We start from the raw sequence: 13,735 nt of genomic DNA on the forward strand, positions 1-13,735 counted from the left end.
TCCTTGGTGTGGGTCCCTGAAGTAACCAGACGCAGCTTAAAAAACAAGCTTTAATCGATCTCATAAAAATTGTTCTTGTAACTGAACTTGAACAGGCCCACTTGCCCAGCAGGCTGCAGGTGACAGTCTCACATTTCCAGGTTCAGGGGCAGGAGGTAGGTGCACAGATAGACTGTGTCATCGATTTACTGGGTGGTCTGCAGCTCCAGCTTAAGGCATACCTTCAGCCATGCCACTGATAAGGAGGCGCTCCAAGGAAATGAGCCCAGAACAAAAAGCCCCTCACACTTGAGAGCCCTGTGCCCTTCCTCTCAACCACTGCCACCTTGGAGCAGGGCCCAGTTGTAGAGAGGAGTGCACTTAAGTTTGCCCCAAGGGGCCGCCTCATTCAAGTCACAGGGACAGGCACAGCTTCTGAATTCAGCAGGATGTGGAGGAAGCAGGCATGACCAGCTTTAAATGATCCAACAGCCCCTGGGGTCACCAAGAACTGGTGTTTAATGAGGCCTCGAGGGGAAGGGCTGCCTTCCCTACAGACTGCTTGGCAGGAGCCCTTCCCCACCGCTTCCTCCCCTCCCCAGAGGGCGGTGTGCAGGGAATTGCGGACAGGTGTCGATGCCTAGACAGACATGATGCCTACTTGACCAAACTGGAGCACTTGTCCCCTTTTAAAAAAGTTTACAGCAAACAATAGGGAAACTGTCAGACGTAGACCCTCATAATGATGAACCCTGGTGTGCTTGCCTGCCTGCTCCAGCCAGAGTTGCACCAACACTGGCGTTAAACAGTTAAGTGCACGCTCCCAAGGATGGCCCAGGGTGGTCCCCGAGAGTGGGGACCCTTGGGCTGCTCTGAGCTGGCTCCAGCTGCTGTCACTGTCCACTGAGAAAGGCCAAGTGGCCTTTGGTGCATCTGTTGGCGTAGTGTCCTTTCTCGCCACACTGGGAACAGCAGGGAGGGAGGGAGGAGACAAAAAAACAACACCGTTTTCAAATGCAATTTTCAGGTAAGGTAGCACCTGCCAAATACCAGGTTCGGTATGGGGACTCCAGAATTCTCAGTCATCCAGACTTTCATTCAGACACAACGAAGAAACTCCAAAGGTATCACAGAAACTGCAGAAACTCCAGGAACTCGGCAGATGGAAGGGGGCTGCACAGCCAGAGGGTGACCTGAGAGCACACAGCGGGGGTTTCTGCAGGCTGGGCCCACGTCAAACATGGGACCTATCCATGGAAGGTCTGTCGTGGGTGGCAGGATGAGGAGAATCCCATGGGAATCGAGCTCCCCCACCTGTCTGGGGACCAAGCCCCTCTGGAAGGCTAGCCAGTCACTTACCTTTCTGAGGCACTGTCTGAAGACGGGAAGCAACAAGGTGAGAGAAGCCACAAGGCTCCTTCCCCAACTCGGGGAGTCATTGGCATGGACACGGAGGGCGGGCTGCACCCAGTTTTCCTGCCTGCCTCTTGCACCCTTGCTTAAGCTACCCCCCCCCCCCCGGGGCAAGTTTTGGTTACAGGATCAGAGAGATGGGATAATGGTTAGACTTGGGTGAACAGACCCAGAAAATCACTTGAAAAATCTAGCACTGACTCTGACCTGTCCCAGCTCTGATTTTCCAGGCCCCGCCTTAGCTTCTCTTCATTCATTCTTTTCACTCCCCAAAAAGAAAGGAATTAAAAGGTAGTGAATGGCAGCTTCAAGAACGGGACAAGGGTCAGGAGACAGGTAGGAGCACTCACCCTGCACTAATGCACCCAGTGCCTTCCCAACCCCAGCTTCCTCACCCTGGAATGCCCAGATCTCTCGTCTGCTCTATCCCCCTGACCCCACAGTGCCTGCGTTTTCCAAGGCTGTCTGATATGTATGTGTGACTTTGGATAAGTGGCCTGTGGAGCTGCCGGCTGACCCTCTGGTGAGATCACCAGAGGGAAGGACTCACTGGGACACTGCTCACAGCACCTGGCATGTCTGTCAGCTTCCACAGCTGGCCCTGGAGAACCCAGGATTCCTACAAGGTGTCTTGAATATCAACTATGAAGGGCCTGACGTGAGAAGAGGTTGTTGGGTTCTGGCTACACCTTTGTAAGTTCCAGGACTTGGGAGAGCTGGCTTCAAAGGCCTCGCTGCAGAGTCCTGGGGCAGGGTGGGGGCGGGGGGTGTCCAGAGAACAGCTACAATGCCTCCGTTTCCTCATACTTGACGAATGGTCAGAAGCGGTCTGTTCTCTCCTCATCTGGGAGGGCTCAGGCTCAAATCTCTGAGGCATTCCGTGAACCCAAGTGCACATTTAACTTTAGTTAAAGCACCTGGGGGTGCTTGGGGGCACCTGCCTTCCCCTCCTTGCAGAACACAAACCCCTCCTGGGAAACAGCAATAACAGTCTTGGTTCTCTCAGTAGAGCTGGCCCAGGGCAGGTGCTCAGTGAGTGAGTGAGTGATGGCTGTGGGAAGTGGCTCAGCCTTTCTTGAGAGAAAGTTCTAGGAACAATTTAAGCTAAGCGTACGCCCCTTGACTCAGACCTTCTACTTGTAGGTATGGATGCTGCTATCAGACTAGAGCTCACAGAGGTCTAAGTGTCAGATTCAGCATGGTTTTTAGTAACAAAAACTATAAACTGCTATCCACAGAGAACTGGGAAAGTAAATTGCGGTTATATTACACAGCCAGTGAAACAGATTACATTCACATATATTGACATAGTTCAATCCACAACATAGTATTAAGAAAAAGAGACTATAGAAAGTTATACACACTAGAGCCCTATGTACATTAAAATGTACTTTCATTGTGCTTATGTAAGTTTGGCACAGCTGTTCTCTAAGTGGGGTCCCCCATGGGGCCTGAAGGAACACCAAAACCAAAAATCGTGACAACACAGCACACTAAGTCAAGTGGCTGTTTTAGGAAAGGTGGGAATAGAGATAACACTGTGTACCTGAAACATCTCTGTCCTCTAAATGTTTTTACAGAAAGTGTGTACTAATTCTGTATTTTGTAAAATACTGAAATCTGAAGTTTTTGTAAGCCTAGTTCTACTATCAGTTGTTTCTGCTGACTTCCCTCAGTGGGGTTTGCTTCCTTCTAGGTTTTGTGATTTTTGATTATGAACTCATTCTTCGGAACTTTAGCTGTGGGAATTCTGTGTGGTTGGGCTGAGAATAAATTCCTCATAGAGCCAGATTCCAGGGGCCCACATTTGGGGCTGTTTCCGATTAGAAAATTCAAGTCTGTATAGCCTTCACCAAGGGTGTGCATACAGCCCCAAACTCACGAAGGGTCCGTTGGTGACTATGAAGTCTCAAGGCACTTTTCTCCCCCCTTTACATCCAGAGCCAAGAACAACACAAGTTTTCTAGCAGGACTTTTAAAAGTTTACCCTTCCCCTGAGCGTCCCACTCTGTTCAGGGGGATTCTAATCTGTTTTTTTCCTGGGTGGTAAAGCTGTCTCTCTCATTTGGGTATGTGCCTTTGTGGGATGTGAGGACATCCAGAAGCTTCAGGGCTCCCTTCCCTTAACCCATGCTTCCATTTTGTTACTGGCCTCTGGAAGATTCCCCTCCCTTTCCTTCAAACTCTGTCCTTGCATTCAACAGCATGTGTGATCGTTCTGTTGGCCCTGGTGTATCGTGGAAGGAAGCAGCATGGTCTCTAGCCCACCAGAGTAGCCCATTGTCACTTTTATGGTCAGCAAAAACATAGATGTTTTCATTTTTCAAAATTAACTGTCTGGGGAATGAGGGAACAGCCCCTGACTGTGAAGACCCTGCCCCATCCCCCAGCCCCAGGACTCACCTTGTAACAGGTGACCTGCTCCAGCGGCCGGGGTCCCCGGTTGCCTGCGCTGCTGTTTTGACTCTGCATGACCCCGATGACCTGCGGGGCTCTCTGCTGATTGGGAGAAGAGTTCTGACTCGTTAACTGGATCAAGGAGGACGACCTTTGTAATGGCGGATTGTTACTTTGCTGGAAAGAGTTACACAACACGGTTTTACTGCGGAAAACACGTGCACGCAGACTACCAATGGGGACAGGAAAAAAGAGGGCGGGACTGCTCCCGCATGACCAGCAGGAAGAAGGGCTTCCGCGGTGGCTCTGCTCAGGAGAGCAGCCAGAAAAGAAACATCTGGTGATGATGGCAGGAGCCGCTGCCCGAAAAACACCATGCAGACACACAAAAACGAAAAATAAAAGTAGAAAACAAAACACCAAAGAGACGAGGAGGTCTCTGGGGCAGCAGGGCGAGGGCATGAGCAGGCCTTACTTTTGTTTCTGAGGTTCTAGCTTCAGGTCAGGATGAACGCTTGGTTCAGCCAGATGTTTAGCAGCCTACACGGCGAGCAACAGTCACAGAAAAACAGTTGGAGGCTGACGTGCTGACCTGCGGTCTAGGGGCTGAGAGGGCCCTCCACTAGGGAGTCATGTGAGCAAGGGGGATGGGGGGCTTGGGGCTCAGGCCGGATAGCTAGGCCACCTCCTAACCAAGAGGGGCCCCGGCCCGGCCTCCGCAAATACAGGAGCACTGAGCTAGAAAGCCCCAGGTTATCATGGCTGTACCCACACCCAGTTCCTGGCTTTGCGAGGAGTTCTGAGTCGTTCCCACAGCCTCCTGAGGGTGGGGGTCAGTGCAGTGGGGCCAGGGGCGGGGGGGCATGCCCCCTACCAGCTGCTCAGCCTGTAGCAATGAAGGATGAGCAGGGCTTTGGCAATGGGGTCAGAGTCCAGCCAGGTAATAGGTAAGAATTCAAGATCAGTAGGCGGGTTTACTCTGCCTGTTGAGACCCTGCTTAGTGCACCTGGCCAGCCCTTCTTCTGGGCCCCCAACCCTTGACTCCCGGGTGTCCTTGGTTTCGGGGGGTGCTGCTGCAGATTCCCACTTGTCTATGGCATCTCTCCCTCTCCTCACGCTTGAGGGGATCAGCCCATTGCTGGGTTGTGGGACCCCCTTGTCTAGAAAAGTGAAGCCAGCTGGTCCTTCAGCTCTGTTCCCAGCCTGTCCTGCTGGGAACCTCTACTCAGAGCGCTAAGGGTACTGGCAGGAGAACCAGTCAGCCTCAGTTCTGCTCCCCAGCTGCTCCTGCCCAGCTGCGGGACCTCAGATGAGGCCCTCCCTCTAGTTTGTTTCCCTGTTTGAAACAGGAAGGGCTGGAACCAGAAGCAAGAGCAGCAGACCCACGGCGCTCGCGCTGCCCTCCGCTCTGGCCCCTGGGAGCGGGGGTGGGGGGTGAGGCGCCATTGAGGCACTCGCCAGGCAAGAAGGGGCGAGAAGCCAAGTGGGCATTCGGCTCTAGCAGACATAGCAGAGAGCCCTCCACCTCTAGAGGGAGATGCAAACCATTCTGCTCCCTGAATTTTCTGCTGGAACTCAGGGTGACTCCCCTCCTGTCCCACCTCCTCACTGCCTTCTCACACATCACCAGCCGGGGCTGTGGCGGACCGTGCACCAGGGCAGGCAGTGCGGGGGCCGGCAGCACTACGGGGCCAGGGAGGGGCAGGGGCACAGTACCTTTGTCGGAGGCTGCGTCTGCTGTGGCAGTGGGGGCTGCTCGGTGGTTCCCATCGGCAGTTCAAATCGAGGGCTGGTCACCCCGCAGCCAGAGGGGATGAGAAGAAGAGGAGAAGAGGGGATGAGAGAGGGGCCATGCCGGGAGGTATTCCCAGGAGATCACAGGCAGCCTCTGCCCAGGCACAGAGCAACTCACCCAGACGTGGGGAGGGCGCCGGCTCTCAGCTCCGCCCCTGAAGCCTCGGGGGACAGGGGTGAAAAGAACTGACTTGTCTGGGCAGCTCTGCCCACATCTAGCTTCGGGACCTTCACAAAGTGCTGCTGCCTCCAGAGGGCTTTTTGTTCATGGGACCTCCCCCCACCGCCCCCACATCCACTTCTAACTCAGGTGCCAGACCACCTCCGACAAGACACAATCCCGAGGAACACACCCACCCGGCTGCCCCGCAAGCAGGAATCCCTGGGCCCCCTGCAGGCTCCTGGCTCTCATCCAGAAAGCGGCGCCAAGTCTGCAGCACCTGCCACCTGCCCACTGGGTGGCAGTGACCAGGATACCATGCTTCTGTGCAGGTGTCCGTGGTGTGGACAGAAGCAGCCCAGGGTGGGGGGTGGAGGGGAACGACACTACTCTGCGGTCCCAGCGCCACCCCAGGGAGAAGTCCGACTCCACAACCACCCAAAGTGACAGATGTGCACTAAGGCCCAGGAGAGGAGCTCTGAGCCCTGCTGGGCAAGGTGAACCCCGCTTTAGAGGCTACGGACCTGCCTCAGACCAGATGCCAACCCTACCACCATGTGACCGAGGCCAGTGGCTAAGCTCTGAGCCTCAGTGTTCCCACGCGCAAAATGGCGTCATCCTCTCTCACACACACTTGAGAGTTCTACAAAGTAGTATATGTGGAATCCCAAGCTCTGACTCCACAGAGGCCCCCAAACTGCAGTCTCCTTCCTTTAGGGCTCAGGTTCTTAACCAGAGGTCCCTTACAAGGCATGAGCTTTTCTCATGCACGCAGCCCAGCTTTCATCAGATCTATGGAGCAGCAGTGACCCCTGCCCCAGGTCCTGTGGGGACACCACCTAATGATCAAAGCCCAGCTGGACCCAGGAAAGATCTAGAGGGCAGCAGGGCCTGGGGCAGGAGTGGGGTAGGGGAACAGGGTCTGGCTACTCACTGCATGAATTTACACGAGGGCCCCTCTGGGCAGAATCCCACGAGGTAATTCACACAGATGACTCTCCGTGTGTGCCGGTGCCTGCACAGGGGACCTGTGGAGCCAAGCGTCTGGGTCACTCAGACTCCCCTCTTCGGGGGATGCCCTCGTGCCCCTGTGCCAGTCAGAACCTGCCTACACCACTGCCTGGGGTGCAGAGAGCAAGAGCAGGGCTTTAGATGCTGGCTCTGTCTCATATCCATTCACAAGGGACAGCAGGCAGGGCACACAACCTCTAAACCGATAGTTTCCTTACCGAAAATCTAGGTGAGAGTGCAGTCCACACAGGAGCTTTGGGAGGCTCGGGCGAGCTGAGGGTGTAAAAAAGCCTCACTAGCCCCAGATGCCTAACACCAGATTTTGCTGGGACAGGTAGAGGGTCATGGGACAGGAAGCGAGGACCAGCGTCTTGCTGGGGGCCCAGCCACCCTGACACCTACCATGCTTGCAGAAGCCACGGTCGTACCAAGGGCAGTCCTTGATCTTGGACTCAGGGTCGATGTGCAGGAAGGGGCATTCCTTGTTGCTGCACTCCCCTGCAGGGAAAGCCAGACGTGCGTCCACCTGGGGCAGCTCCGGGAGAGCCAGACCCAGACCCACCTCATGGCTCTCTTACCCAAAGGGGGTATCCTGGACACTGGGCAGGGGCCCAAATATGCAAAGGCACCAACTGAGAGCAGGAAATAATTGGTCTACCCTGATGAGCCCTTCACATCTACTAGCCGGGACAGGCGAAAGGTCTGAGGATTCCACCTTTCAGAACAAACAGGGAAGATTTGGGAACTCAAGGCTGAAGTCCTGTGGCAGAATGTGATAAAGCCTTTATGATGACAGCTCCTCTTAGGAGCAACTGGCCCAGCTGGCCAGTGGCATCGTTCACCCAACTACGGGATCCACCCCCTCCGCACTTGCCCTCCCCGATCCATGTGACACACGGAAGGACAATCTGATCACTGGTGGCCAGAGAACACGCAAATCCCTTTCCAGACCCGCAAGCCTCTATGTGGTCTAGCCCACTCCTCCCCAGGCTCCTCCACCCCCAGCCACATTGCCCCCCGCCCCACGTGACCGGCCCCTTCTTAGCCTTCAGATCCCAGCTCAGGTCTCCCCTCCTGAGAAAGACCTTCCTTGACCACTTAGCCTAAAGGAAAATATGGTCCTCATGTGGTCCCACTGCTGTTTATTTCCTTTAGAGTGTTTATTGCATGTCATTTTCTTTTCTTTTTTTTTTAACGTTTATTCATTCTTAAGAGTGAGAGGGACAGAGTGTGAGTGGGGGAGGGGCAGAGAGGGAGACACAGAATCAGAAGTAGGCTCCAGGCTCAGAGCTATCAACACACAGCCTGACGCAGGGCTCGAACTCATGGACCGTGAGATCACGACCTGAGCTGAAGTCGGACACTCAAGTGACTGAGCCACCAGGCGCCCCTTGCATATCATTTTCTTTTATTTTTTAATTTTTTTTTTTTTTTAACATTTATTTATTGCTGAGAGACAGAGAGAAACAGAGTGCAAGCAGGGGAGGGGCAGAGAGACAGGGAGACACAGAATGTGAAGCAGGTTCCAGGCTCTGAGCTGGCAGCACAGAGCCCGATGTGGAGCTCAAACTCACTCACGATGAGATCATGACCTGAGCTGAAGCCTGATGCTTAACCGACTGAGCCACCCAGGTGTCCCATGCATATCATCTTCAACTTTGTCTCACTGCTGTCAGCTGCCTCTGTCCCTGGGCCACCAGAACAAAAGCACCGCGGGACGAGAAATGGGTCTCTCCTGTTTACTACCGACACTCCAGTGCTGAAAGAGGACCCTCACTTGTGTCACAGGTAACAGAAGCTGCATGGTACATGTGCACCGGGGCGAGCTCTGTGGGGAAAGGGCAGGCAGGGGAGCATCAGAGGCAGTGGGGAGGTTGCCAGGCCCGGCAGGAATGAAGGAACCCAGGTCAGCCTTCAGGGGTGCTCTTAAGAGTCTTCCAGGAGGGCTGTCTCCTGCCTTTGGATCCAGATGGGAGATGGCTTCCATGAAAAGGGGACACCCCCCTTCCAGTGCTGGTTCCAGAGCTGGTTTGGTGGTGGCAGTGGGGGGGGGGGGGGTGCGGCTGGGAAGCCTGGGTCCTACTTCTAACTATCTGTGCATTGACTTCATAGCTTATGCTACCTCTACAAAAAAAGCCACAACTATCATAATAAACCAGCAGGGCATGCCTGTCGGGCTGCTGGAATAATTAATGTCTCCTAATGACAGTGCTTTGAAAGCATGCTGCATGTCCAGTGCTCCCCAGCACCCCCAGCCCACCGCAAAGTATAGCAGGCTTCCAGCCCCCCGCTGAGCCCCTGCACAAGGCCAGCGGTCCCAGGACCAGAGCCCATCCTCATCCTGACCAACAGGGCTCCTTCCTGGGCAACCTCCGCCCACAGCAGAGAGCGGTGGATTCTAGTTCCATCAGGGAGCATAAGAGCTCTGCTGAGCAGCCCCCTCTGCCCCCGCTTCTCCATGCAGTCCTCAGGATAGCCAAGGGCACATGTTCTCTATACAGCGAGCAAGGCAACCTCAAGGTGAGGAGTGGAGCTCTTGGCCACCACAAGACAGCCCCCTGTTTAGGACAGTCAAAGTAATACCTGGGATCGCACTCCCAGACAGAAGGAACCAGCTCAGACCTGGGGGGCAAGGAGTCGCCAGTCTGGAAGCAACAGCCGATATGAGGGAAAAGGTCAACGTGAGCAGAAACAAGGCCTCCTGCCAGCTGCACCCACCATGGGACCCTCAGTTGCCTCAGCTTCCAAAGAACTTGAAACTAGAGGGCCAGCTGAGGTTGGCAGGCACTGCGTGAGGTTCTCATGTGAAGCTGTAAAGATGGGAGTTAGCAGACACCATGGGCACCTGAGCAGCTGTTTATCCCCTCTGGGTGTCCGTTCTGGGTGCCTCTCCAGAGCTCCTGAGCCTGGATGTCCGAGTACAGAGAGGGGCCGGGCCATCTGCTTACCGAACTTGGAGTAGAAGTAGCACTCAGGCATCTTGGTCATGTCGTACTCGTGCAGGAACTCACACTGGTCCCCCTTCTTGCACAGCCCCCGCAGCCAGTGCTTACACACAACCGTCTTCTCGCCACTGATATGGCGGAATGGGCACATGCCCCCTGCCAAGAAAGACAGCGCACTGTGAGGAGGGCGGCGCCTTCACCCCACATTTCCCTGCAGTATCTGGGAGCAACATGTCCTGGGAGGCGGTGGTTGCCCCTGGCAGAAGGCAGTACATGGGCACACGTCTAAGTTTTAGTACTTCTATATTTTCTATGTGTTTTGGAAAAACCTAACTAAAACATCAAACCATGCTTTCACAGATATTACTGTAAGATGGAAACTTTTTTTTTTTTTTTTTAAGATAGGAAGCAGGATTTATTGGTGGGCATAAATAGGGAGGGGTAGTGCTGAGATTCTCATGAGTGCAGAGCCCACCATTTGTCCAAGGGGCCACGATTAGGGATGTATTTGACCCCATAGCCATCTGGGATGAGCTGCTTTTCTGCCACCATGTCTTCAAATTCGTCTGCATTAAACTTAGTAAAGCCCCACTTCTTGGAAATGTGTATCTTCTGGTGGCCAGGGAACTTGAACTTGGCCTTGCGTAGGGCCTCAATCACATGCTCTTTGTTCTGCAACTTGGTACGGATGGACATGATGACTTGGCCAATGTGGACCCTGGCCACTGTGCCCTGGGGCTTTCCATAGGCACCCTGCATGCCTGTCTGGAGCCTAGACTGGAGAAAGCGTGAGGCCAAACTTCAATGTCCACCAGAAAAAGCTGTCTCCAAGGTCCCTTAGGGCAACCCATACAATCAACAGGCTGTATAGACCACCAAGGAGGCTGCTGTTTGCAGGCACACCACACCGGGCCCCATGGGAAAAGAGCACAGTCGGCTTAATTGGCTGCAGTAAGATGGAAACTTAATAAGCCTTAGGGTGGTGGGGAAATAAGCTTATTTGTTAATTAAAGAATAGCTTTAGTGATACACAGACATAGCAAAAATTGTAGGGGTAGTTAAAAAAAAAAAAAAGATTGGGGTTTGGGAAACACGGCTCTAAGAAACAGAAGGTAAAGAGGATACCAGCAGAAGCCTGGACCCCAAGTGGGCTCCACCTCTAGTTATAAATGCCCACTTAGCCTCCAAGAATTAGGAAAGAAAATCAACTTCAGAGTTAAAGAAATGCTCTGTATACAAACTGGCCTTCTGTGGCAGGAACTGAGCGACCAGCCACCCAGATGGGACAGAGCTGCGCCCTTGGAAACTCGTATTTATTTTTATTTCATTTCATTTTATTATTATTATTTTTTTTTTTGGGAAACTCATATCATTTCATTTATTTTTATTACTATTATTTTTTGGAAACTGTTCTTTTTTTCTTAAAAAAAATTTTTTTTAATGTTTATTTATTTTTGAGACAGAGAGAGACAGAGCATGAATGGGGGAGGATCAGAGAGAGAGGGAGACACAGAATCCAAAGCAGGCTCCAGGCTCTGAGCTGTCAGCACAGAGCCCAACGTGGGGCTTGAATCCATGGACTGCGAGATCACGCCCTGAGCCGAAGTCAGACACTCTGTCTCTCTCTGTCTCAAAAATAAATAAACATTAAAAAAAAAAAAATTAGTTTCCAAATAAATTTGCCTACAGGAAGAAAAATGCCCAGACCTATACATGGCATGTAAGGTCTCACCTGCAATCTGTCTCCTTATGAATCAATGGATGGTCTGGCTCCAGCAGCCTCTGTTGGAGCCCGGTTAGTATGAACAAAGCTCCACAGGACAGACTATTGTAGGGGTTTTTCATGAGAGGATACAGAGGACAGTGAGCTTGTGCAGACTGTAGAATCAGAAAGGCTTGGGTTCAGACACTGGCTCAGCCACTCACTAACTCTGTAATCTTGAAAAAGTGCCTAAACACCTCAATACTCACACCTTCTGCCCATGTCACAGGTCAGCTCGTGGCCACAGGGAAAGTGAGGTGAGAAGGCAGACTCAGAGTGAGGGTCCATCCCGTGTTTTAAATTTCAGGCAAAATACCCTATAGTGTTCCTAGCCTATCCAAAGCACAGTGATTTCATCTAGGGACACTGTTAGTCTGCAGCAAACCAGACCTGACAGCCTATAAGTCTGCTTGAAGGCTGGGTGGTGGAAAGCACCTCAGGAGGAATGTCGGGGAGCCAGTGATTTCTTACCTTTGCCACAGGCAGCTTTCAAAAAGAATTCGCAGACAGCAGCCCCTGACTCTGCAGAAAGGAAAACAGAGACATCAAACAAAGTGAGGTGTGACTAGGGAGAGCTGAAAACACAGGGAGGGGACCCTCCTTGCCTTTAACCACAAAGGGTACAGGAAACGTTCTGGCAAAAAAATGCAAAGCCAGACCAAGCCAGAAAAAAGCTGCTCATTTTAGCCATTCCCTGCAACATGAGACACATATGCTGGGACCAGTTATTCTGAGAACCTCCTATAAGCAAGATGCTTTCAAGTGGCTGTGGAAAGGTTAGGGCATAAGATCACAGAAGTTAATTACCCCCAGTTTGGACATGGGATGGTCCAGAGGGCTAAGACTGTGCATGAGAAGTGTGGCCACTTGAGGGGAATGAGGCTACAGGGGGCTCTTCCAGGCCACGGACTGGTAGGAGAACATGGATCTCTGGCAGTCATAAAACACAACATAGGGAACCGCAGACCGAACCAGTCAAGAACACTGGAGAGCTCACCTGGTTTTACTAGGTACTGAATGGCCGTAGACCAAGTGGTCTTCCACAAGTCCCTTCCCCCTCCCAGGCCTCAGTTGCCCCATCTGTGGATTGAACGCAATGACCTCTAGGCTTTAATGTTACAACATCAGATTCCAAGTGTGTCCAGAAAGGAAACAAGAAAACTGCTGGGTTTTTTAAAAAAAGTGCTAGACATGGGAGCACCACTTGGGTGGCTCGGTCATTTAAGTGTCCAAGTCTTGATCTCAGCTCAGGTCTTGATCTCAAGATTGTGAGTTCAAGCCCGGCATCAGGCTCCGTGCTGGGCGTGGAGCCTACTTTAGAAAATAAATAAATAAAAATAAAGTGCGAGACATCCACCTAAGTTGGGGGGTGGCGGAGCCAGGAGCTACCATCTGAAGGTGGAGAAGGAAGGGAGCTCAGGCAGCTGCCCAGCTGTGATGAATGACCCAGAGTTGGGGTCCAGAGAAAAAGTGAGGGATAGGCTCCCAGGGGGGCAAGTCTCAGAAGAATGGAGCTTGAGTGTCTAATTGGGAATCTCCTACAAAGAGGGACAGGTGGTCCTTCCTCCAGCAAGACTCCTCCAACCGCCCAGTACTGATGAAAGCAAGAAGAGGGTGCTCAAAGTGGGGAGCAAGTGGAAAAGGTGGATATCTAATTATTTTCCTTTAGTCGGGGGAGCGAAGTAATTTCCAATCCAGGACGTTCGCTTTCATTCAAGAATTATTTGAACAGCCAGACATGGTTCTGCCCTCCTGAAGGTTGTATTGGGACAGCCCCAGGGGATCAAAGATCCAAGAAAGGGGGGCTCCCGAGCCTGAAGGGGGCCCCAGAATGGGGAGGAAAGGAGTCCCAGGCCCGATGGGGAGCAGGCCCCGGGACCGAGGGAGAGGGGTCCCGGGGCAGAGTCGGTCGCGCCCCTTGCCCGCAGCCCCGGCCCCGCGCTCACTGTCCATGCCGGGGAAGGGCAGCGGCTGTGCCCCGAGCTGCTGCTCCACTGCGATCTCCAAGTCGAACTTGATGTGGTCCACGCTGGCGATGATTTCCTGCATGGCGGCGGCGGCGGCCACACCGGCCCGACTACCCCTGAGGTCCCTCGCCGCCCTCACACCTCTACCCGCCACCGGCCCCACCGCTCACGGTCCTCCGCCTCGTCTCGCCTCGCCTCGCCGCCGCCGCCGCCGCCCGAGGGATGCCGGGAGCTCCCGGAGCCCGCGCCGGCCTTTCGCCTGTCCAGACCCGGCCAATAGAGCGCGGAGTACGGGCCGCTCCGCCA

At 53.4% G+C, this 13,735-nt stretch overlaps 3 protein-coding genes and 1 non-coding gene across 10 annotated transcripts in view; 1 reads left to right on the top strand and 3 right to left on the bottom strand.

Moving 5' to 3' along the window:
• Positions 1–13,735, top strand: part of ATP5MF (ATP synthase membrane subunit f) — a 616,357-nt gene that overhangs the window by 15,134 nt on the left and 587,488 nt on the right. The gene's annotated exons all lie outside the window — the stretch shown is intronic.
• On the bottom strand, positions 788–13,651 carry CPSF4 (cleavage and polyadenylation specific factor 4). 7 transcript variants are annotated; one of them, XM_049639302.1, is made up of 8 exons: positions 13,409–13,651; positions 11,934–11,984; positions 9,704–9,856; positions 7,158–7,253; positions 6,679–6,772; positions 5,507–5,579; positions 3,796–3,888; positions 788–941 (listed from the first exon to the last, which is right to left on the bottom strand). In XM_049639302.1, the coding sequence occupies exons 1-8, from the start codon at positions 13,509–13,511 to the stop codon at positions 873–875; spliced, it is 732 nt and encodes a 243-aa protein (XP_049495259.1). In that variant the 5' UTR covers positions 13,512–13,651; the 3' UTR covers positions 788–872. The 7 variants fall into 7 exon arrangements, with proteins under 7 accessions (XP_049495259.1, XP_049495258.1, XP_049495254.1 ...); XM_049639301.1 differs by having other exon boundaries at positions 3,796–3,891; XM_049639297.1 differs by having other exon boundaries at positions 3,796–3,966.
• On the bottom strand, positions 10,120–10,502 carry LOC125928570 (60S ribosomal protein L10-like). The gene has a single exon (XM_049639317.1). The coding sequence runs from the start codon at positions 10,457–10,459 to the stop codon at positions 10,157–10,159; it is 303 nt and encodes a 100-aa protein (XP_049495274.1). The 5' UTR covers positions 10,460–10,502; the 3' UTR covers positions 10,120–10,156.
• On the bottom strand, positions 10,520–10,652 carry LOC125928687 (small nucleolar RNA SNORA70). Its single transcript, XR_007459741.1, has one exon. It is a non-coding gene; the product is annotated as a small nucleolar RNA SNORA70 (small nucleolar RNA).

Source organism: Panthera uncia, chromosome E3, assembly GCF_023721935.1.
Source record: "Panthera uncia isolate 11264 chromosome E3, Puncia_PCG_1.0, whole genome shotgun sequence".
Lineage (NCBI taxonomy): Eukaryota > Metazoa > Chordata > Mammalia > Carnivora > Felidae > Panthera > Panthera uncia.